The sequence below is a fragment of the Mustelus asterias genome, chromosome 12 (genome assembly GCF_964213995.1).
Source record: "Mustelus asterias chromosome 12, sMusAst1.hap1.1, whole genome shotgun sequence".
Classification (NCBI taxonomy): domain Eukaryota; kingdom Metazoa; phylum Chordata; class Chondrichthyes; order Carcharhiniformes; family Triakidae; genus Mustelus; species Mustelus asterias.
The window spans coordinates 51,455,660-51,481,330 of NC_135812.1; the positions used below are offsets into that span (position 1 = coordinate 51,455,660).

Below are 25,671 nucleotides of genomic sequence, written 5' to 3' on the forward strand. Positions count from 1 at the left end.
CCGACCCTCAGGGAGCCCCGATTGCCCTCCCTTTACTCCAGTGGGATCGGACCGCTAGTTCTCCATTAGTGGGGAGCGAGTGTAATCCCCACCGGAATGACCAACTCTGGCAGGGGGAGATGCTAACGTGCCCAGAGACTTTTGTCCCGGGCCCGCTAATCACATTTAAATCACATTAAATTATATGCAAATAGTCTTTGCACCTCCATGTTGATTTCCGGCGCAGATCTGACGCCGCCGGAAATCCGGCACTGGGAGACACTAGTGGGGCATGAACGTGCATGCGAGCCCCGCAAATCAGCTGACGTGAGAATCTCCTGGCAGCAGGATGGGAGAATCGCAGCTATCATCTCTCCTTACTGCAGTAATTGACTCCTTAATTAATAATCTCCCTTTTTACATCCTCCTCTGTCTCACCTAAAGATCGCATATCCTGCAATTTGAGTTGCCAGTCCTGCCCTTCCCTCAACCATGTTTCTGTGATAGCAACAATACCACACTTCCATGTGTCAATCCACACCTTCAACTCATAAGTCTTACCTATTACACTGCCAGTATTAAAGTAAAGACCATCCAGCCTCACCTTTCTTGCTTGACACTTAACAAAGCTGAACTCGCTCTTACTTGCTTCTTTATCTTGCATGATGTGTCTCTGTTTCACTCATGTTTTGTGTCCCCTCCCAACAGCATTTGCAAACCTACCCACAAGGATGTTGGTCCCAGTGTGGTTCAGGTGCAGACCATCCCACTTGTGCATGTCCCACCTTTGCCAGGAATGATCCCAGTGATCCAGGAATCTAAAACCCTGCCCCCCTGCACTAACTCTTGAGCCACACATTCATTTGTCCTATTTTCCTATTTCTATACTCGCTTGCACATGGCACCTGGAGTAATTCAGAGATTACAACCATTGAGGGTCCTGCTTTTTAATCTACTGCCTAGCTCCCTGAATTCTTGATGCAAGACCTCATTCCTCACTTTACCTATACCGTTGGTACCAACATGTACCATGACCTCTAACTCATCACCCTCCCCTTTCAAGATACCCTGCAGCCGTTCAGTGACATCCCTGACCCTGGCACCAGGGAGGGAACACACCATCTTGGAGTCATGTCTTTGACTGCAGAAATGCCTGTCTGTTCCCCTGACTAATGAATCCCCTATCACCATTGCTCTTCCTTCCTCCACCCCCCCGCCACTTATAGTCAAATCTAATCCCTAAATTGATCCCTAATCACCTCAAACTTCCCCTTTTACCACCCTCTTGTCATTCAAGTCTTATGTGTTCCATTTTATGTTAGATCCTCTCAATCGCTCTTTGCTCCTCTGATTATCTTTGGTGTTTCTCTGTAATTTCTTTATTTTTCTTGCTCCTCTATATATTATGAACCTGACTTATGGAATGTGATTTTTTTTCCCTATCTTTAGTCATCCAGTGAGCTCTGGCTCCGGATTTTCCTTTTCCCCCTTGTAGGATTGTGTCAACAAGTTCCATACTTACAGATCAAACACCAGGAAGTAGAAACTGGAGGATTCATAGCAGTCCTTTAATGAAACTGTAGTAGAAAGAACAATTGTGTAACTCATTTTATTTATTGAGAAACAAAACTCTATAGATGTTGGAAATCTGACATTTCAAATGGTGTTACCACAGACACGGGACACGGTGGACAGAGTACCCTTCGTCGTCCAGTACTTCCCCGGAGCTGAGAAGCTACGGCATCTCCTCCGGAGCCTTCAACATGTCATTGATGAAGACGAACATCTCGCCAAGGCCATCCCCACACCCCCACTTCTTGCCTTCAAACAACCACGCAACCTCAAACAGACCATTGTCCGCAGCAAACTACCCAGCCTTCAGGAGAACAGTGACCACGACACCACACAACCCTGCCACAGCAACCTCTGCAAGACCTGCCGGATCATCGACACGGATGCCATCATCTCACGTGAGAACACCATCTACCAGGTACACGGTACCTACTCTTGCAACTCGGCCAACGTTGTCTACCTGATACGCTGCAAGAAAGGATGTCCCGAGGCATGGTACATTGGGGAAACCATGCAGACGCTACGACAACGGATGAATGAACACCGCTCGACAATCACCAGGCAAGACTGTTCTCTTCCTGTGGGGGAGCACTTCAGCAGTCACGGGCATTCAGCCTTGGATCTTCAGGTAAGCGTTCTCCAAGGCGGCCTTCACGACACACGACAGCGCAGAGTCGCTGAGCAGAAACTGATAGCCAAGTTCCGCACACGAGGACGGCCTAAATCGGGATGTTGGATTTATGTCACATTATCAGTAACCCCCACAGCTTGCCTCCTGGACTTGCAGAATTTCACTAGCTGTTCTGTCTGGATACAATACACATCTCTTTAACCTGTGTTGAATGCTCCCTCCACCCACATTGTCTGTACATTTAAGACCTGGCTGGCTGTAGAGATTTGCATTCTAATCAGTATTCTGTAATTTGATTTCTGTGTCTGTTTGCACTGTTTGAGAACGATATCCACTCCATCTGACGAAGGAGCTGTGCTCCGAAAGCTTATGGTATTTGCTACCAAATAAACCTGTTGGACTTTAACCTGGTGTTGTGAGACTTCTTACCACAGATTCTGCCAGATCTGCTGGAAATTGACACATTTTTCCCTTTTTACTGTTGATTTTACTTATTTTCTTTGTTCACTCCTGAAATCTTCCTGGAATAAAACTCTGCCGCTCAAAGACAATTTTAACATTAGCTGCCAGTGGAAGTCACTCTCTGGCATTCTCGATAGCTATGATCACTAACTCATCTTCGCTCTCACAGTCTGAGGACAATCACTGGCACTCCGGCTGCTCTGAGTTCGACAAATGCCCCAAAGCCCAGCTGGTCACCCAGCACCCTGAGTGAGCTCTGTCGGGCACCCTGCTGTTTCATTGTGCTAAGTTCCCATCCTTGGTTAGGTTTACTGAACAGCAGATCTGAAGGTTTTTCAATCAGTCACAATGAAACTGTTCATTGCTTGGAGGTGAGAGGGCCAGCCAGAAAGCGTTTTGTGCATTGTTTGAGAGACTCCTGCCATTGGAGTAGAAAGCTTTAGCTCCAATGCTCATAATATGTTGATGTAAGCTTTGCTGCTCTCAGCAGTGTGCTGGACCTGATGCATCAGCATTTTCTGGTACATTGGCTTCACTGATGAGGCCAAAGTTTATTGCCCTAATTGCCCTTGAGAAGGTAGTGGCGAGCTGCCGTCCTGAATCACTGCAGTCCATGTGGTGTAGGTACAGCCACAGTGCTGTTAGGGAGGGAGTTCCAGGATTTTGATTCAGTAATAGTGATGGAATGGCGATATATTTCCAAGTCAAAATGGTGAGTGCTGTCCTACGGGCAGGGTGCTAAATTGGGGGAAGGCTGACTATAGCCGGATTAGGCAGGAATTGGTGGATGTTGATTGGGAGAGGATGTTCGAGGGTAAGTCCGCGTCTGGCATGTGGGAGTCTTTTAAGGAACTATTGATAAGGCTGCAGGATAGGCATGTGCCTGTAAAAAGGAAAGATAGGAAAGGTAGGATTCGAGAGCCGTGGATAACCAGGGAAATTGAGGATCTGATTAAAATGAAAAGGGAGCCGTACGTTAAGTCCAGGCAACTGAAAACAGATGGAGCTCTGGAGGAATACAGAGAGAGTAGGAAAGAACTCAAACGGGGAGTTAGAAGGGCAAAAAGAGGTCACGAGATGTTCTTGGCAGGCAGGATTAAGGAGAATCCTAAGGCATTCTATTCATACGTTAGGAACAAAAGAGTTGTCAGGGAGAAAATCGGACCTCTCAGGGACAAAGGAGGGGAATTATGCTTAGAACCCAAGGGAATAGGGGAGATCCTAAATGAATACTTTGCATCGGTATTCACGAAGGAGAGGGGCGTGTTAACCGGGAGTGTCTCGGAGGGAGGTGTTGACCCGTTAGAGAAAATCTCCATTACAAGAGAGGAAGTGTTAGGTTTTTTAGGGAACATTAAAACTGACAAAGCCCCAGGGCCTGATGGCATCTATCCTCGACTGCTCAGGGAGACGAGAGATGAAATTGCTGGGCCTCTGACGGAAATCTTTGTCGCTTCTTTGGACATGGGTGAGGTCTCTGAGGATTGGAGGATAGCGAATGTGGTCCCGTTGTTTAAGAAGGGTAGCAGGGATAACCCAGGAAATTATAGGCCGGTGAGCTTGACGTCCGTGGTAGGGAAGTTGTTGGAGAGGATTCTTAGAGACAGGATGTATGTGCATTTAGAACGGAACAATCTCATTAGTGACAGACAGCATGGTTTTGTAAGAGGGAGGTCGTGCCTTACAAATTTGGTGGAGTTTTTTGAGGAAGTGACAAAAACGGTTGATGAAGGAAGGGCCGTGGATGTCTTCTATATGGATTTCAGTAAGGCATTTGACAAAGTCCCACATGGCAGGTTGGTTAAGTAGGTTAAGGCTCATGGGATACAAGGAGAAGTGGCTAGATGGGTGGAGAACTGGCTTGGCCATAGGAGACAGAGGGTAGTGGTCGAAGGGTCTTTTTCCGGCTGGAGGTCTGTGACCAGTGGTGTTCCGCAGGGCTCTGTACTGGGGCCTCTGCTATTTGTGATATATATAAATGATTTGGAAGAAGGTGTAACTGGTGTAATCAGCAAGTTTGCGGATGACACGAAGATGGCTGGAATTGCGGATAGCGAAGAGCATTGTCGGGCAATACAGCAGGATATAGATAGGCTGGAAAATTGGGCGGAGAGGTGGCAGATGGAGTTTAATCCGGATAAATGCGAAGTGATGCATTTTGGAAGAAATAATGTAGGGAGGAGTTATACAATAAATGGCAGAGTCATCAGGAGTATAGAAACACAGAGGGACCTAGGTGTGCAAGTCCACAAATCCTTGAAGGTGGCAACACAGGTGGAGAAGGTGGTGAAGAAGGCATATGGTATGCTTGCCTTTATAGGACGGGGTATAGAGTATAAAAGCTGGAGTCTGATGATGCAGCTGTATAGAACGCTGGTTAGGCCACATTTGGAGTACTGCGTCCAGTTCTGGTCACCGCACTACCAGAAGGACGTGGAGGCTTTAGAGAGAGTGCAGAGATAGTTTACCAGGATGTTGCCTGGTATGGAGGGTCTTAGCTATGAGGAGAGATTGGGTAGACTGGGGTTGTTCTCCTTGGAAAGACGGAGAATGAGGGGAGATCTAACAGAGGTATACAAGATTATGAAGGGTATAGATAGGGTGAACAGTGGGAAGTTTTTTCCTAGGTCGGAGGTGACGATCACGAGGGGTCACGGGCTCAAGCTGAGAGGGGCGAAGTATAACTCAGACATCAGAGGGACGTTTTTTACACAGAGGGTGGTGGGGGCCTGGAATGCGCTGCCAAGTAGGGTGGTGGAGGCAGGCACGCTGACATTGTTTAAGACTTACCTGGATAGTCACATGAGCAGCCTGGGAATGGAGGGATACAAACGATTGGTCTAGTTGGACCAAGGAGCGGCACAGGCTTGGAGGGCCGAAGGGCCTGTTTCCTGTGCTGTACTGTTCTTTGTTCTTTGTGAGTGAGTTGGCGAGGCAGGTTGAAGGGCCTCTTAGCCTACTCCTGCTTCTACCTCTTGTGTTCCCAGGTATGATGATGCAAAATTTTGAAGTGTTGCAAATTGTGAAGAGGACAGTGTGGAAGTTCAAAAGGACGTAGACAAGTTGGTGGAGTGCGCAGATATATGGCAGATGAAATTCAACACGGAAAAGAGTGAGATGATGCATTTTGCTAAGAAGAGGGGTAAGATTCTTAAAGGGTGCAGGAGCAGAGGGACCTGAGTGTATTTGTGCATAGATCACTGAAGGTGCCAGAATAAGTAGAGAGAGTGGGAGTGCTGCTCGGGCTGCAGTGGAGAGTGACAGTTGGTGTCTCAGTGTGGGAGTGTTGCTCGGGCTGCAGTGGAGAGTGACAGTTGGTGTCTCAGTGAGGGAGTGCTGCTCGGGCTGCAATAGAGAGTGACAGTTGGTGTCTCAGTGAGGGAGTGCTGCTCGGGCTGCAGTAGAGAGTGACAGTTGGGGAAGTGTGGGGAAGTTTTTTTTTTTTTTTTTCTTGCTGGTAATGGCTTCAGGGATGGCAGTTCAGGCAGTATGCTGCATCTCCTGTGGGATGTATGTGGTGAGGAAATCCAGTAGTGTTTCAGGAGATTTTAGTTGTAAGAAGTGCATTAGATTGCAGCTTCTGGAGGAGCGTGTAAAGGAGCTGGAGGGGGAGGTAGAGGAACTCCGCATAATTCGGGAGGCGGAGGTGGAAGTTGATAGGAGTTATAGAGAAATAGTAACTCCTAGAAATGAGGCTTGGGTCAATGCCAGGAGGAGGGGTAAGAAGCAATCGGGAAGACAATCCCCTGGGGCGGTTCCCCTCCATAATAGGTTTTCGGTGCTGGAGGCTACAGTTGAGGAGGAATCAACTGAGCATAGAGAGCAGATCTCTGGGGGTGAGCCGAGTGAGAAAGCTCAGGTGGTTAGGGGCTGTAAAAGACTGGGCCTTGTGATTGGGGACTCCACAATTAAGGGGACAGATAGGAGGGTCGGAACTAAAGGTAGGGACTCAGGGTTGGTGTGTTGCCTACCAGGGGCTGGGGTCCGGGATGTGTCTGACAGGGTATTCAGGACTCTTAGGGGGGAGGGAGATAAACCACAAGTTATTGTACATGTGGGGACACACGACATAGGGAGGATAGGGGAAGGGGATATTAGGCAGGGATTTATGGAGTTGGGGTGGAAACTAAAGGCCAAGACTGACAGAGTGGTTATCTCTGGACTCTTGCCTGTACCACGGGATAGTTTAGAGAGGAATAGGGAGAGGGAAGGTTTGAATTCATGGCTGAAGGGATGGTGCAGGAGGGAGGGGTTCAGGTACTTAAGCAATTGGGGCTCGTACTGGGGAAGGTGTGACCTCTATGAGAAGGATGGTCTACACCTTAATCAGAAGGGGACCAATATCCTGGGGGGTAAATTTGCTAAGGCCATGCAGGGAGGTTTAAACTGATTCGGGGGGGGGGAGGGATCCTGAGTAGTGGGGCTGAAAGTGAGGGATGCATGGATGGGGACTGCTATGCACGGCATTGCAGAGGTGGGGTGGAGCAGGGTTTGAAATGTGTATACTTCAATGCCAGGAGTATTCGCAATAAAGTGGGTGAACTTGCAGCGTGGATCAGTACCTGGGACTTCGATGTTGTGGCTATTTCAGAGACATGGATAGAGCAGGGGCAGGAATGGATGCTGCAGGTCCCGGGGTTCAAATGTTTTAGTCGAAGTAGGGAAGGAGGTAGAAGAGGGGGAGGGGTAGCATTATTGGTCAGAGATTGTATCACAGTGTCAGAGAGGAGGTTTGATGAGGACTTATCTGTTGAGGTAGTATGGGCGGAGATTAGAAATAGGAGAGGAGAGGTCACCCTGTTGGGAGTCTTTTATAGACCTCCTAAAAGTTCTAGAGAGGTTGAGGAAAGGATTGCGGAGTCAATCCTGCTTAGGAGTGAAAGTAATAGGGCAATTGTTATGGGGGATTTTAACTTGACTAATATTGACTGGAATTGTTATAGCTCTAGCTCGTTAGAGGGGTCAGTTTTTGTTCAAAGCGTGCAGGAAGGTTTTTTGACTCAGTATGTAGACAGGCCAACTAGAGGTGAGGCTATATTGGATCTGGTGCTGGGAAATGAGCCAGACCAGGTGCTAGACTTCGAAGTTGGTGTGCATTTTGGTGATAGTGACCACAATTCGGTTACGTTCACCTTAGTGATGGAAAGGGATAGGCATGAACCTCGGGCCAGTGGTTTTAGCTGGGGGAAGGGTAATTATGAGGCTATTAGGAGAGAATTAGGAAACATAGGTTGGACTAGGAGATTACAGGGACTGGGAACGTCCGACATGTGGAGTTTTTTCAAGGAGCAGCTACTGCGAGTCTGTGATAGGTATGTCCCTGTCAGGCAAGGAGGAATTGGTAGGGCTAGGGAACCGTGGTGCACCAAAAAAGTTTCTTTGTTGGTTAAAAAGAAAAAGGAGGCTTATGTTCGGATGAGACGTGAGCACTCGGGTAGTGCACTAGAAAGCTTTAGATTGGCTAAGAGGGAGTTGAAGAGCGAGCTTAGAAGGGCTAAAAGGGGACATGAGAAGACTTTGGCGGATAGGGTTAAAGAGAATCCTAAGGCGTTCTATAGGTATGTCAAGAACAGAAGGTTGGTTAGGGCAAGTTTAGGGCCAGTTATAGATGGCAGAGGGAAGTTATGTGTGGAACCGGAGGAGATTGGTGAAGCATTGAACCAATATTTCTCTTCGGTGTTCACGCAAGGGGACATGAATATAGCTGAGGAGGACACTGGGTTGCAAGGGAGTAGAATAGACAGTATTACAGTTGATAAGGAGGATGTGCAGGATATTCTGGAGGGTCTGAAAATAGATAAATCCCCTGGTCCGGATGGGATTTATCCAAGGATTCTCTGGGAGGCAAGAGAAGTGATTGCAGAGCCTCTGGCTCTGATCTTCAGGTCGTCGTTGGCCTCTGGTATAGTACCAGAAGATTGGAGGTTAGCGAATGTTGTCCCATTGTTTAAGAAGGGGAACAGAGACTTCCCCGGGAATTATAGACCGGTGAGTCTCACTTCTGTTGTCGGCAAGATGTTGGAAAAAATTATAAGGGATAGGATTTATAGTTATTTGGAGAGTAATGAATTGATAGGTGATAGTCAGCATGGTTTTGTGGCAGGTAGGTCGTGCCTTACTAACCTTATTGAGTTTTTTGAGAAAGTGACCAAGGAGGTGGATGGGGGCAAGGCAGTGGACGTGGTATATATGGATTTTAGTAAGGCGTTTGATAAGGTTCACCATGGTAGGCTTCTGCAGAAAATGCAGATGTATGGGATTGGGGGTGATCTAGGAAATTGGATCAGGAATTGGCTAGCGGATAGGAAACAGAGGGTGGTGGTTGATAGTAAATATTCATCATGGAGTGCGGTTACAAGTGGTGTACCTCAGGGATCTGTTTTGGGGCCACTGCTGTTTGTAATATTTATTAATGATCTGGATGAGGGTATAGTTGGGTGGATTAGCAAATTTGCTGATGACACCAAAGTCGGTGGTGTGGTAGACAGTGAGGAAGGGTGTCGTAGTTTGCAGGAAGACTTAGACAGGTTGCAAAGTTGGGCCGAGAGGTGGCGGATGGAGTTTAATGCGGAGAAGTGTGAGGTAATTCACTTTGGTAGGAATAACAGATGTGTTGAGTATAGGGCTAACGGGAGGACTTTGAATAGTGTGGAGGAGCAGAGGGATCTAGGTGTATGTGTGCATAGATCCCTGAAAGTTGGGAATCAAGTAGATAAGGTTGTTAAGAAGGCATATGGTGTCTTGGCGTTTATTGGTAGGGGGATTGAATTTAGGAGTCGTAGCGTTATGTTGCAACTGTACACAACTCTGGTGCGGCCGCACTTGGAGTACTGTGTGCAGTTCTGGTCCCCACATTACAGGAAGGATGTGGAGGCTTTGGAGAGGGTGCAGAGGAGGTTTACCAGGATGTTGCCTGGTATGGAGGGGAGATCCTATGAGGAGAGGCTGAGGGATTTGGGATTGTTTTCGCTGGAAAGGCGGCGGCTAAGAGGGGATCTTATTGAAACATATAAGATGATTAGAGGTTTAGATAGGGTGGATAGTGATAGCCTTTTTCCTCTGATGGAGAAATCCAGCACGAGGGGGCATGGCTTTAAATTGAGGGGGGGTAGTTATAGAACCGATGTCAGGGGTAGGTTCTTTACCCAGAGGGTGGTGAGGGATTGGAATGCCCTGCCAGCATCAGTAGTAAATGCGCCTAGTTTGGGGGCGTTTAAGAGATCCGTAGATAGGTTCATGGACGAAAAGAAATTGGTTTAGGTTGGAGGGTCACAGTTTTTTTTTTTAACTGGTCGGTGCAACATCGTGGGCCGAAGGGCCTGTTCTGCGCTGTAATGTTCTATGTTCTATGTTCTAGAGCAGTTAACAAAGCGCACAGTATTCTGGGCTTTATTAATAGGGGCATAGAGTACAAAATCAAGGAGATTATGCTGAAATTATCCAAGACACTAGTTAGACCTCAGCTGAATATTGTGTACAGTTCTGGGCGCCACATTAAGGAAAGATGTGAAGGCATTCAAGTGAGTACAGAAGAGGTTTACAAGAATGGTTCCAGGGATGAGAAACTTCAGTTATGAGGATAGATTGGAGAGGTTGAGGCTGTTCTCCTTGAAGAGAAGAAGGCTAAGAGGATATTTGATTGAGATGTTCAAAATCATGAAGGGGCTGAACAGAGTACATAGAACATTATAGCACAGAACAGGCCCTTCGGCCCACGATGTTGTGCCGACCTTCATCTGAAACCAAGATCAAGCTATCCCACTCCCTACCATCCTGGTGTGCTCCATGTGCCTATCCAATAACCGCTTAAATGTTCCTAAAGTGTCTGACTCCACTATCACTGCAGGCAGTCCATTCCACACCCCAACCACTCTCTGCGTGAAGAACCTACCTCTGATATCCTTCCTATATCTCCCACCATGAACCCTATAGTTATGCCCCCTTGTAATAGCTCCATCCACCCGAGGAAATAGTCTTTGAACGTTCACTCGATCTATCCCCTTCATCATTTTATAAACCTCTATTAAGTCTCCCCTCAATCTCCTCCGCTCCAGAGAGAACAGCCCCAGCTCCCTCAACCTTTCCTCATAAGACCGACACTCCAAACCAGGCAGCATCCTGGTAAATCTCCTCTGCACTCTTTCCAGCGCTTCCACATCCTTCTTATAGTGAGGTGACCAGAACTGCACGCAATATTCCAAATGCGGTCTCACCAAGGTCCTGTACAGTTGTAGCATAACCCCACGGCTCTTAAACTCCAACCCCCTGTTAATAAAAGCTAACACACTATATGCCTTCTTCACAGCTCTATCCACTTGAGTGGCAACCTTTAGAGATCTGTGGATATGGACCCCAAGATCTCTCTGTTCCTCCACAGTCTTCAGAACCCTACCTTTGACCCTGTAATCCACATTTAAATTAGTCCTACCAAAATGAATCACCTCACATTTATCAGGGTTAAACTCCATTTGCCATTTTTCAGCCCAGCTTTGCATCCTATCTATGTCTCTTTGCAGCCCACAACAGCCCTCCACCTCATCCACTACTCCACCAATCTTGGTGTCATCAGCAAATTTACTGATCCACCCTTCAGCCCCCTCCTCTAAGTCATTAATAAAAATCACAAAGAGCAGAGGACCAAGCACCGATCCCTGCGGCACTCCGCTAGCAACCTGCCTCCAGTCCGAAAATTTTCCATCCACCACCACCCTCTGTCTTCGATCAGATAGCCAGTTACCTATCCAATCGGCCAACTTTCCCTCTATCCCACACCTCCTTACTTTCATCATAAGCCGACCATGGGGGACCTTATCAAACGCCTTACTAAAATCCATGTATATGACATCAACCGCCCTACCTTCATCAACACACCTAGTTACCTCCTCAAAAAATTCTATCAAATTTGTGAGGCACGATTTGCCCTTCACAAATCCGTGCTGACTATCCCGGATTAATCCGCATCTTTCTAAATGGTCGTAAATCCCATCCCTAAGGACCTTTTCCATCAATTTACCAACCACCGAAGTCAGACTAACCGGTCTATAATTACCAGGGTCATTTCTATTCCCTTTCTTAAACAGAGGAACAACATTCGCCACTCTCCAGTCCTCTGGCACCAACCCCGTGGACAGCGAGGACCCAAAGATCAAAGCCAAAGGCTCTGCAATCTCATCCCTCGCCTCCCAAAGAATCCTCGGATACATTTCATCAGGCCCCGGGGACTTATCGACCTTCAGTTTATTCAAAACTGCCAATACATCCTCCCTCCGAACATCTATTTCCTCCAGCCTATTAGCCTGTAACACCTTCTCTTCCTGAAAAACATGGCCCCTCTCCTTGGTGAACACTGAAGAAAAGTATTCATTCATCACCTCGCCTATCTCTACTGATTCCATACACAAGTTCCCACCACTGTCCTTGACCGGCCCTAACCTCACCCTGGTCATTCTTTTATTCCTCACATAAGAGTAAAAAGCCTTGGGGTTTTCCTTGATCCGACCCGCCAAGGACTTCTCATGTCCCCTCCTAGCTCTCCTCAGCCCCTTTTTCAGCTCATTCCTTGCTAACTTGTAACCCTCAATCGAGCCATCTGAACCTTGTTTCCTCATCCCTACATAAGCTTCCCTCTTCCTTTTCACAAGACATTCCACCTCTTTTGTGAACCACGGTTCCCTCACTCGGCCATTTCCTCCCTGCCTGACAGGGACATACCTATCAAGGACACCCAGTATTTGTTCCTTGAAAAAGTTCCACTTTTCATCAGTGCCTTTCCCTGACAGTTTCTGTTCCCATCTTATGCCCCCTAATTCTTGCCTAATCGCATCATAATTACCTCTCCCCCAATTGTAAGCCTTGCCCTGCCGTCCGGCCCTATCCCTCTCCATTGCAATAACAAAAGACACCGAATTGTGGTCACTATCTCCAAAGTTCTCTCCCACAACCAAATCTAACACTTGGCCCGGTTCATTTCCCAGTACCAAATCCAATGTGGCCTCACCCCTTGTCGGCCTATCCACATATTGTGTCAGGAAACCCTCCTGCACACACTGCACAAAAAGTGCCCCATCCAAACTATTCGATCTACAAAGGTTCCAATCAATATTTGGAAAGTTAAAGTCCCCCATGACAACTACCCTGTGACCCCCACACGTATCCATAATCTGCTTAGCAATTTCTTCCTCCACATCTCTATTACTATTTGGGGGCCTATAGTAAACTCCTAGCAACGTGACCGCTCCTTTCCTGTTTCTAACTGCAGCCCATATTACCTCAGTGTGCATATCCCCCTCAAAGTGCTTTTCCGCAGCCGTTAAACTATCCTTGATTAACAATGCTACTCCTCCACCTCTTTTACCAGCTTCCCTACACTTACTGAAACATCTATACCCCGGAACGTCCAACAACCATTCCTGTCCTTGTTCTACCCACGTCTCCGTAATGGCCACAACATCGTAGTCCCAAGTAGCAATCCACGCCCCAAGTTCATCCACCTTGTTCCGGATGCTCCTTGCATTGAAGTAGACACACTTCAACCCATCTTCCTGTCTACCGGTACCCACCCTTGACCTTGATACCTTCCCCAATACCTCACCACCCTCAACACTGACTTCCGGACTACAACTCCTTTTCCCACTCCCCTGACAAATTAGTTTAAATCCCCCTGAAGAGCCGTAGCAAATTTCCCTCCGAGGATATTGGTGCCCCTCTGGTTCAGGTGCACCCCGTCCTGTTTGTAGAGGTCCCACCTTCCCCAGAACGTGTTCCAATTATCCACGTATCTGAAACCCTCCCTCCTGCACCATCCCTGCAACCACATGTTTAAGTGCACTCTCTCCCTGTTCCTCAACTCGCTATCACGTGGCACCGGTAGCGTACCAGAGATGACCACATGTTTTGTCTTTGCTCTCAGCTTCCAGCCCAGCTCCCGAAATTCCTGTTTTAAATCCCCGTCCCTTCTCTTACCTATGTCGTTGGTACCAATGTGTACCACGACTTGTGACCGTTTCCCCTCCCCCTTAAGAATCCGGAAAACACGGTCCGAGACGTCACGGACCCTGGCATCCGCTAGGCAACAAACCATCCTCGAGTCTCTTTTGCTGCCACAGAACCTCCTATCTATCCCTCTAACTAACGAGTCCCCAATAACTATTGCCCTCCCGCTCTCCTCCTTACCCTCCTGAGCCACAGGGACGGACTCAGTGCCGGAGATCCTCTCACTGCGGCTCACCACTGGTATGTCGTCCCCCTCAACCGTATCCAAAGCGGAATACTTATTGCTAAGGGGAACGACCACAGGGGATCCCTGCACCGACTGCTTCTTCCCAGCCCCTCTCACCGTCACCCATCTATTTTCATTCCTCGGAGTAACTGTATCCCTGAAGCTTCTGTCTATGGCCATCTCTGCATCCCTAATGATCCTAAGTTCCTCCAACTCCAGCTCCAGTTCCCTTACACGGTTTTGGAGGAGCTGCAGATGGATGCACTTCTCACAGGTATAATCAGCAGGGACACTGTCGTCGTCCCTCACCTCGAACATAGTGCAAGAGGAACATTGCACTGCCTTCACACCCATCCTCTCTAGATACCCTGCCAGTACCAGGTAGAAACAGCAAAAAATGAATTAACTCACCCCTGCTCGCCCAAGCCCTGTGAGCCAAAGCCCTACTGCTTTCACTCTGCCTCCTGCTCACTCTGCTGCCCGCTAACGACGCTGCCCGCTCAAAAGTGCGGCCTACTTTTAAACCCTCCAAAAACCTTCCCAGACTCCTGCTGGGCCCACTTCCTGTTTTTAAAAAAACCTCCGATTTTGTACACAATTTTAACTTAAAATAAATAAATAAATGTAGTGAACAAACCAACTGCCTTCTCCTCAGCCTGGTCCTGTGGAACAATGAGGCTGAAAACTCAAAGTAGATAGAGAGAAACTTCCCGCTCGCAAAAGGATCAAGAGCAAGAGGGCACAGATTAAAAAGGAGCAAATATGATGTGAGAAAAAACTTTTTTACACAGCAAGTGGTTGGGGTCTGAAATGCACTGCCTGGAAGTGTGGTGGAGGCAGGTTCAGTCGAGGCATTCAAGCGGGCATTAGATGATTATTTGAATAGAAACAATGTGCAGTGGTATGGGAAAAGGAAGGAGAATGGCACTAACTCATGATGCTCGTTTGGCGAGCCAATGCAGACATGATCAGCCAAATGACCTCCTTCTGCACTGTAACAATTCTGTGATTTTGTGTCTTCTGCCCTTTGTCCTCCTTGGTGGTAGAGATCATCTATTTGGAAGGTGCTGTCAAAGGAGCCTTGGTGAGTTGCTGCAGTGCATCTCAGATGATGCACACGGCTGCTACTGTGCGTTAGTGGTGTAGGGATTGAATGTTGAAGGTGCTGAATGTGGTGCCAATCAGCTGGATTGCTTTGTCCTGGAAGGTGTTATACTTTGGGTATTGGAGTTGTACTTATCCAGCCAAGTGGAGAGTGTTTTCACTTCAGAGTACTTCCTCCCAGTAGCAATAAAATAATTATGCCCTCTAGCCCTCACTATGGAATAAAAGTGTCGATCACTCAGATCCAGTTTGAAATTCCCACAACTTTGGCTGGTGCCTGTCTCCAAGTGTTAGAGAGGATGCAGATGCCAGAAACTCTCAGCGCCTATGATAATGGCCTTTACTCAATGCCTTGATTTCCACTTGATTGTCTTTTTTATTTAGCCTAGCTGACATACTCACTTATATGTGGGTGTCCTGAGACCTGCTTGAGAATGCTGATTTCCTGAACAGTGGATGTACAAATCTCTTCCAGCTCCTCTGCAGTTAGATGCTCAGAGGTGATGTCAATAATCTTCACAGCGTATTCAATTTCTGTCTTTCTCTCCAAACAGCGTCTAACAACACTGCTAACGCCACTGGGAAAAGAGGGAAAAGAGCAGTAAATAAACTCCAGATTGTCTTATTCAACTTTTTAAACTCTAGACTGTAATTGTGTAAATGGAATCAACCCAGAAGGAGCATCGTCTGTGCTGCTCTCAATGGCCTCTCCTTATTCTTAGAATCTACAGAGCAGAAGGAGGTCATTCGGCCCATTGAGCCTGCACCGACAACAATCACACCCAGGTCCCATCCCTGTAACCCACATATTTACCCTGCTAATCTCCCTGACAATAAGGAGCAATTTAGCATGGCCAATCAACCTAACCTGCACATCTTTGGGCTGTGGGAGGAAACCCATGCAGACACGAGGAGAACGTGCAAACTCCACACTGACAGTGACCCGAGGTCGGAATTGAACCCAGGTCCCTGGCGCTATGAAGCAGCAGTGCCACCGTGCCGCCCTCTCTGACAGCTTCAATGGAATAAAAGCAAAGACTGTTTAAAAGATTCTGAACACACTTGCTTTACACTCCCTTTCCCCCACACATTTGGGAGCAGTTCCAACATAGAAAATAGGTGCAGGAGTAGGCTATTCGGCCCTTTGAGCCTGCAGCACCATTCAATATTATAATAGCTGATCATGCACTTTCAGTATCCCACTCCCACTTTCTCTCCATACCTCTTGATCCCTTTAGCCACAAAGGCCATGTCCAGCTCCCTCTTGAACATATGTCACGAACTAGCCCCGACAGCTTTCTGCGGTACAGAATCCCACGGTTCACAACTCTGAGTGAAGAAGTTCTTCCTCATCTCAGTCCTGAATGGCTTGCCCCTTGTTTTTAGACTGTGTCCCCGAGCTCTGGACTTCCCCAATGCCGGGAACATTCTTCCTGCGTCTCACCTATCCAGTCCCATCAGGATTTTATATGTTACTATGAGATCCCCTCTCATTCTTCTAAATTCCAGTGAGTACAAGCCCAGTTGATCCAGTCTCTTTTTATATGTCAGTCTTGCCTTTCTGGGAATCAGTCTAGTGAACCTTTGCTGGACTCCTCAATAGCAAGAATGTCCTTCCTCAAACTAGACCAAAACTGCGTACACTACTCAAGGTATGGCCTCACCAAGGCCCTGCTAGTAATGATGTGGAGATGCCGGCGTTGGACTGGGGTAAACACAGTAAGAGTTTACTGTAACTGCAGCAAGACATCCTTACTCCTATACTCAAATCCTCTTCTGTGAAGGCCAGCATGCTATTAGCTTTCCTCACCGCCTGCTGTACCTATATGGCAACCTTCAGCGACTGTTCCACCATGACAGCCACGTCACATTGCACTTCCCCTTTTCTAAAACTGCCACCATTCAGATAATAATCTTCCTTCTTGTTTTTGCCACCAAAGTGGATAACTTCACTTAAAAAGGGGCTTAGGAGAGCGAGGAGGTGGCATGAGAAGTCCTTGGCGGGTCGGATCAAGGAAAACCCCAAGGCATTTTACTCTTATGTGAGGAATAAAAGAATGACCAGGGTGAGGTTAGGGCCGGTCAAGGACAGTAGTGGGAACTTGTGTATGGAGTCAGTAGAGATAGGAGAGGTGATGAATGAATACTTTTCTTCAGTGTTCACCAAGGAGAGGGCCATGTTTTTGAGGAAGAGAAGGTGTTACAGGCTAATAGGCTGGAGGAAGTAGATGTTCGGAGGGAGGATGTACTAGCAGTTTTGAATAAACTAAAGGTCGATAAGTCCCCTGGGCCTGATGAAATATATCCTAGGATTCTTTGGGAGGCAAGGAATGAGATTGCAGAGCCTTTGGCTTTGATCTCTGAGTCCTCACTGTCCACAGGGATGGTGCCGGAGGACTGGAGAGTGGCGAATGTTGTTCCTCTGTTTAAGAAAGGAAATAGAAATGACCCTGGTAATTATAGGCTGGTTAGTCTTACTTCGGTGGTTGGTAAGTTGATGGAAAAGGTCCTGAGGGATGGGATTTACGACCATTTAGAAAGATGCGGATTAATCCGGGATAGTCAGCACAGATTATGAGGAGAGATTAAACAGATTGGGTCTGTACTCGTTGGAGTTTAGAAGGATGAGGGGTGATCTTATAGAGACATATAAGATAATGAAGGGGCTGGATAGGGTAGAGGTGGAGAGATTCTTTCCACTTAGAAGGGAAACCAGAACTAGAGGGCACAGCCTCAAAATAAGGGGGGGCCAGTTCAGAACAGAGTTGAGGGGGAACTTCTTCTCTCAGAGGGTAGTGAATCTCTGGAATTCTCTGCCCATTGAAGTGGTGGAGGCTTCCTCGTTGAATATGTTTAAATCACGGGTAGATAGTTTTCTGATCGATAAGGGAATTAGGGGTTATGGGGAGCAGGCGGGGAAGTGGAACTGATTCGCTTCAGATCAGCCATGATCTTGTTGAATGGCGGGGCAGGCTCGAAGGGCCAGATGGCCTACTCCTGCTCCTATTTCTTATGTTCTTATGTTCTTATGATTCGTGAAGGGCAAGTCGTGCCTCACAAATTTGATAGAATATTTTGAGGAGGTAACTAAGTGTGTCAATGAAGGTAGAGCAGTTGATGTCATATACATGGATTTTAGTAAGGCGTTTGATAAGGTCCCCCATGGTCGGCTTATGATGAAAGTAAGGAGGTGTGGGATAGAGGGAAAGTTGGCCGATTGGATAGGTAACTGGCTATCTGATCGAAGATGGAGGGTGGTGGTGGATGGAAAATTTTCGGACTGGAGGCAGGTTGCTAGCGGAGTGCCACAGGGATCAGTGCTTGGTCCTCTGCTCTTTGTGATTTTTATTAATGACTTAGAGGAGGGGGCTGAAGGGTGGATCAGTAAATTTGCTGATGACCCCAAGATTGGTGGAGTAGTGGATGAGGTGGAGGGCTGTTGTAGACTGCAAAGAGACATAGATAGGATGCAAAGTTGGGCTGAAAAATGGCAGATGGGAGTTTAACCCTGATAAATGTGAGGTGATTCATTTTGGTAGGACAAATTTAAATGTGGATTACAGGGTCAAAGGTAGGGTTCTGAAGACTGTGGAGGAACAGAGAGATCTTGGGGTCTATAGCCACAGATCTCTGAAGGTTGCCACTCAAGTGGATAGAGCTGTGAAGAAGGCCTATAGTGTGTTAGCTTTTATTAACAGGGGGTTGGAGTTTAAGAGCTGTGGGGTTATGCTGCAACTGTACAGGACCTTGGTGAGACCACATTTGGAGTATTGTGTGCAGTTCTGGTCACCTCACTATAAGAAGGATGTGGAAGCGCTGGAAAGAGTGCAAAGGAGATTTACCAGGATGCTGCCTGGTTTGGAGGGTAGGTCTTATGAGGAAAGGTTGAGGGAGCTAGGGCTGTTCTCTCTGGAGCGGAGGAGGTTGAGGGGAGACTTAATAGAGGTTTATAAAATGATGAAGGGGATAGATAGAGTGAACGTTCAAAGACTATTTCCTCGGGTGGATGGAGCTATTACAAGGGGGCATAACTATAGGGTTCATGGTGGGAGATATAGGAAGGATGTCCGAAGTAGGTTCTTTACTCAGAGAGTGGTTGGGGTGTGGAATGGACTGCCTGCAGTGATAGTGGAGTCAGACACTTTAGGAACATTTAAGCGGTTATTGGATAGGCACATGGAGCACCAGGATGATAGGGAGTGGGATAGCTTGATCTTGGTTTCAGATAAAGCTCGGCACAACATCGTGGGCCGAAAAGCCTGTTCTGTGCTGTACTGTTCTATGTTCACATTTATCCACATTATATTGCATTTGCCAAGTACTGGCCCACTCAGCCAGCCTGTCCAAGTCACCCTGCAGCCTCTTAACATCTTCCCCACAGCAGACACTGCCACCCAGCTTAGTGTCATCTGCAAATTTGGATATTGCATTCAATTCCTTCATCCAAATCATTAATGTATATTGTGAATAGCTGGGGTCCCAGCACTGAACCCTGCGGTACCCTACTAGTCAGTGCCTGCCACTCTGAAAAGGACCCTTTTATTCCCACTCTCTGCTTCCTGTCTGCCAACCAGTTCTCTGTCCACGTCAATACATTATCCCCAATACCATGAGCTTTAATTTTGCTCACTAATCACTTGAGTGGGACCTTGTCAAAAACCTTTTAAAAGTCCATTTACACAACATCCACTGGTTCACTCTTGTCCACATTACTGGTCACATCCTCAAAAAATTCCAGAAGATTTATCAAGCACGATTTCCCTTCAGTTCATCATTTAAATAAATGACATAGATGACTATGTGGGAGGTAGGATCAGTAAGTTTGCCGGTGACACAACGATTGGCCAATTGAATCCATGCTGACTTGGACCGATTCTGTCACTGCTTTCCAAATGCTCAGTTATTACATTCTAAATAATTGACTCCAGCATTTTTCCCTCCACCGATGTCAGGCAAACCAGTCTATAATTCCCTGTTTTCTCTCTTCCTCCTTTTTTAAAAAGTGGGGATACATTAGCTACCCTCCAATCCATTGTAACTCTTCCAGAGTCTATAGAATGCTGGAAAATGATCACCAATGCGTCCACTATTTCTAGGGCCACTTCCTTGAGTTCCAAATCTTTTACAGTATCACGGAATGCTACAGTGCAGAAGAGGCCTTTCGGCCTATTAAGTCTGCACCGAATCATGAAATGCCCTGACCTGCCCACCTAATCCCACTTGCCAGCACTTGGCCCATAGCCTTGAATGTTATGGCATGTCAAGTACTTATCCAGATACTTTTTAACGGATGTGAGGCATTCCGCCTCCACCACCCTCCCAGGCAATGCATTCCAGACCATCACCACCCTCTGAGTAAAAATGTTTTTCCTCAAATCCCCTAAACCTCCCACCCCTCATTTTTAACTTGTTCCCCTCGTAACTGACCTTTCAACTAAGGGGAACAACTGCTCCCTATCCACCCTATCCATACTCCTCATAATCTTGAACACCTCAATCAGGTCGCCCCTCAGTCTTCTCTGCTCCAGAGAAAACAACATAAGCCTATCCAATCTCTCTTCTTAACTTAAATGTTCCATCCCAGGCAGCATTCTGGTAAATCTCCTCTGCACCTCCTCTAGTGCATTCACATCCTTCCTATAATGTGGTAACCAGAACTGCACACAATACTCCAGCTGTGGCCTCACCAAAGTTCTATACAAGTCCATCATGACCGCTCTGCTTTCGTAATCTATACCCTGATTGATAAAGGCGAATGTGCCATATGCCTTTTTCACCACCCAATTAACCTGCCTTTCTGCCTTCAGAGAGCTATGGACAAACACACCAAGGTCCCTTTGTTCTTCAGAACTTCCAAGTGGCAGACCTTTCTCATAGCATACTTCCTCGTTAAATTACTCCTTCCAAAGTACATCACCTCACACTTTTCAGGGTTAAATTCCATCTGCCACTTCTCCGCCCATTTGACCATCCCATCTGTATCTTCCTGTAACCCAAGACACTCAACCTCACTGTTAATCAATTGGTCAATCGTGGTGTGTCACCGGCAAACTTACTGATCCTACCTCCCACATAGTCATCTATGTCATTTATTTAAATGACGAACAATACGGGCCCAGCACAGATCCCTGTGGTACGCCACTGGTCACTAAAGCAGCCAGCTGTCATCACCCTCTGTCTCCTACCACTCATGATGTGGAGATGCCGGCGTTGGACTGGGGTAAACACAGTAATTACTGGGTCCTACCGCTCAGCCAATTATGAATCCGCCTTATCATATCACCCTGTATCCCATGTGCATTTGTCTTCTTAGTAAGTCTCCCATGTGAGACTTTGTCAAAGGCTTTGCTGAAATCCATGTAAGCTACATCAACCGCACTACCCTCATCTACACACTTGGTTACATGCTCAAAAATATTTGTCAGGCATGACCTCCCTCTGACAAAACCATGCTGACTATCCCTGATCAAACCTTGCCTCTCCAAACGGAGATAGGTTCTCTCCTTCAGAATCTTCTCCAGTAGTTTCCCAACCACAGACATGAGACTTGCAGGTCTGTAGTTCCCTGGTTGGTCTCTACAACCTTTCTTAAATAGTGGGACAACATTAGCTATTCTCCAGTCTTCTGCCACCTCCCCAGTGATGTGGAGATGCCGGCGTTGGACTGGGGTAAATACAGTAAGAGTTTTAACAACACCAGGTTAAAGTCCAACAGGTTTATTTGGTAGCAAATGCCATTCGCTTTCGGAGCGCTGCTCCTTCGTCAGATGGAGTGGAAATCCATCTGACGAAGGAGCAGCGCTCCAAAAGCTAATGGCATTTGCTACCAAATAAACCTGTTGGACTTTAACCTGGTGTTGTTAAAACTCTTACTGTGACCTCCCCAGTGGCCAGGGAGGTATTAAAAATTAGTGTCAGAGCCCCTGCAATTTCCTCCCTTGCCTCCACAACAGTCTTCATATCCCACAGGACAATTATATTTCACTGGTTGGTATTCTGGCTGTTCTCTCCTGACAGTGTAATGTTGAGAAGTAGGACAAGGTCCTGAATCATAAAGTTTTTCGATACTGTCCCAGCCCATGATCCAAACAACTTCTCCAGGAGATACTGGGAGACCATGCTGTCTACATGGACTTCAGTAAGGCCTTTGACAAGGTCCCTCATGGCAGACTGGTGCAGAAGATGAAGTCGCATGGGATCAGAGGTGAGCTGGCAAGGTGGATACAAAACTGGATCAGTCAAAGAAGACAGAGGGTAGCAGTGGAAGGGTGTGTTTCTGAATGGAGGGCTGTGACAAGTGGTGTTCCTCAGGGATCAGTGCTGGGACCTTTGCTGTTTGTAATATATATAAATGATTTGGAGGAAAATATAACTGGGTCGATTAGTAAGTTTGACACAAAGGTTGGTGGATTTGTGGATAGCGATGAGGACCATCAGAGGATACAGCAGGATATAGATCAGTTGGAGACTTGGGCGGAGAGATGGCACATGGAGCTTAATCCGGACAAATGTGAGGTAATGCATTTTGGAAGGTCTAATACAGATAGGAAATATACAGTAAATGGCAGAACCCTTAGGAGTATTGATAGGCAAAGGGATCTGGGTGCACAGGTACACAGGTCACTGAAAGTGGCAATGCAGGTGGAGAAGGTAGTCAAGAAGGCATACCGCATGCCTGCCTTCATCGGCCGGGGTATTGAGTTTAAAAATTCGCAAGTCATGTTGCAGCTTTATTAAACCTTAGTGAGGCCGCACTTGGAATATAGTGTTCAATTCTGGTTGCCACACTACCAGAAGGATGTGGAGGCTTTGAAGAGGGTACAGAAAAGAGTTACCAGGATGTTGCCTGGTATGGAGGGCATTAACTATGAGGAGAGGTTGGAGAAACTTGGTTTGTTCTCACTGGAGCGACGGAGGTTGAGGGGAGACCTGATAGAAGTCTACAAGATAATGAGAGGCATGGACAGAGTGGATAGTCAGAAGCTTTTTCCCAGGGTGGAAGAATCAATTACGAGGGGGCATAGGTTTAAGGTGCGAGGGGCAAGATTTAAAAGAGATATACGAGGCAGATTTTTTACACAGAGAATAGTGAGTGCCTGGAACTCGTTGCCGGGGGAGGTAGTGGAAGAGGATACGTTAGTGACTTTTAAGGGGCATCTTGACAAGTACATGAATGAGATGGGAATAGAGGGATATGGTCTCCGGAAGGGTGGGGGGTTTTAGTTAAGTCGGGCAGCATGGCTGGTGCAGTCTTGGAGGGCCGAAGGGCCTGTTCCTGTGCTGCAATTTTCTTTGTTCTTTATTAGGGTGGACACCCAGATAGTTTTACTCCTCACTGCATTCGAGCATTGAGGCCCTGCGGCCCAGAAAACAAACAATGGGGGATAAATGGGTGTTTTACTGGTTGGCAATCAGTGACGAGTGGTGTGCCTCAAGGATCGGTGTTGAGACTGCAATTGTTTATAATTCACATGGATGATTTGGAGTTGGGGACCAAATGGTGGTGGAGCAAAGTGTGCAGAGGACACTGAACGTCTGCAAAGGGATATAGATAGTTTGAGTGGGCAAGGGTCTGGCAGATGGAGTACAAAGTTGGTGAATGTGAGGTTATCCATTTTGGTTGGAATAACAGCAAAATGGACTATTGTTTCAATGGTAAAAAATTGCAGCATGCTGCTGTGCAGAGGGACCTGGGTGTCCTTGTGCAGGAATCACAAAAAGTTTACAGGTGCAGTAGGTAATTTAGAATTCAAATGGAATTTTGTCCTTCATTGATAGAGGGATGGAGTTTAAAAATAGGGAGGTTATGTTGGAGCTGTATAAGGTGCTGGTGAGGTCACACCTGGAGTATTGTGTACAGTTTTGGTCTCCTTACATGAGAAAGGATAAACTGGCATTGGAGGTGGTGCAGAGGAGATTCACTATATTGATTCTGGAGTTGAGAGGGTTGGCTCATGAGGAGAGACAGTAGACTGGGACTATACTCATTGGAATTTAGAAGAATGAGGGGGGATATTAAATTATGAAGGGAATAGATAAGATAGAAGCAGGGAGGTTCTTTCCACTGGCAGGTGAAATCAGAACTAGGGGGCATAGCTGCAAAATAAGGGGGAGCAGATTTCGGACTGAGTTGAGGAGGACCTTCTTCACCCAAACAGTTGTGAATCTGTGGAATTCGCTGCCCACTGAAGCAGTTGAGGCTACCTCATTGAATGTTTTTAAGGCAAAGATAGATCAATTTTTGAACAGTAAAGGAATTGAGGGTTATGGTGAGTGGGCGGGTAAGCGGAGCTGGGCCAAGGAAATGATCAGCCATGATCTTATTGAATGGTAGAGCAGGCCTGAGGGGCCAAATGGCCCACTCCTGCTCCTAGTTCTTATGTTCTTATTCCTATCCTGGCTCAGATCAGATATCTTGGCACAAACTGTAAATTCTGATCTTGTGTTAAGACATAGGGGATGGGCTTAATTCTCCCTGAACCAGTTAAGAAGAGGATAGCAGTATTAACTCACACAACAGTATGATTGACAGAATCCATGGCAAATGATGAGCAAAGCAGAGTTACTGGCACAGGAATTGGAAACCTCATTATTTATTGTGGCTTTTTGTTTGAAAATGACTACTATTTCCAATACGTGGCACCAATCTTACTGATTTAATTGTAGCCAGAGAATGAACTGCAATGGTTTCTCTTCTGGCTCTCCCTCCCTTACCTCTTACTCCTGTGCCTCATCCTATTTCTCATCTACATGCTGCCTCATGCGTGACACGGTAGCACAGTGGTTAGCATTGCTGCTTCACAGCTCCAGGAACCTGGGTTCAATTCCCAGCTTAGGTCACTGTCTGTGTGGAGTTTACACATTCTCCTCGTGTCTGCGTGGGTTTCCTCCGGGTGCTCCAGTTTCCTCCCACTGTCCAAAGATGTTCGGGTTAGGTTTATTGGCTGTGCTAAAATTGCCTCTTAATGTCCTGAGATGCGTAGGTTAGAGGGATTAGCGGGTGAATATGTAGGGATATGGGAGTACGGCCTGGGTGGGATTGTGGTCGGTGCAGACTCGATGGGCCAAATGGCCTCTTTCTACACTGTAGGGTTTCTATGATTCTATGATTCATCCTGACATCATGGGAAGGCACGGCATTAGTGTTCACATACGGACATGCATATTTGGAGTAGGGGTAGGCCATTTGGCCCTTTTAGTCTGCTCCACCATTCAATAAGATCTTGGCTGATCTGATTGTGGCCTCAACTCCACGTTCCACCAATCACCAAAAAACATTAATACCCTCATTCATAAAGAATCTACTTCCTCTCTCTGCCTTAAAAATGTTCAGGACCCTATAATAGGCTGATGATAGCTAACTCTGCCTCAGCACCAGCTCTCTTAACTAGCAACATTATCAGACTGCTTATCTAAGACCAAGTGCAAGCTGAGCAGAAATTCCTGCAAACAAATATTGGGAAGACCGGAAGTTTTCCCAAGGTCTCATTCAAAATCAATTTCTTCATTATCAACTTCACTCCTCTCCCAGACTGCTCGCAAAGCTGGGCGCGATATGGCCAGCTCACTGTGGCTCACTGCACACCATGCTGATCGACAGGCACCCTGCGCCGATCGACAGGCACCCTGCGCCCATCGACAGGCACCCTGCGCCCATCGACAGGCACCCTGCGCCCATCGACAGGCACCCTGCGCCCATCGACAG

The 25,671-nt window shown here is 47.0% G+C and overlaps 1 protein-coding gene across 3 annotated transcripts in view; it reads right to left on the reverse strand.

Annotated features, from left to right (window-relative positions):
* The window catches only part of LOC144501450 (phosphorylase b kinase gamma catalytic chain, skeletal muscle/heart isoform-like), a 146,016-nt gene that overhangs the window by 89,051 nt on the left and 31,294 nt on the right, over nucleotides 1-25,671 (reverse strand). For all 3 annotated transcript variants that reach the window (XM_078225222.1, XM_078225224.1, XM_078225223.1), the window contains exons 4-5: nucleotides 15,369-15,544; nucleotides 1,502-1,556 (exon numbers count right to left, since the gene is read on the reverse strand). In XM_078225222.1, coding sequence (XP_078081348.1) covers nucleotides 1,502-1,556; nucleotides 15,369-15,544 — 231 coding nt within the window. The remainder of the gene's footprint in view (nucleotides 1-1,501; nucleotides 1,557-15,368; nucleotides 15,545-25,671) is intronic.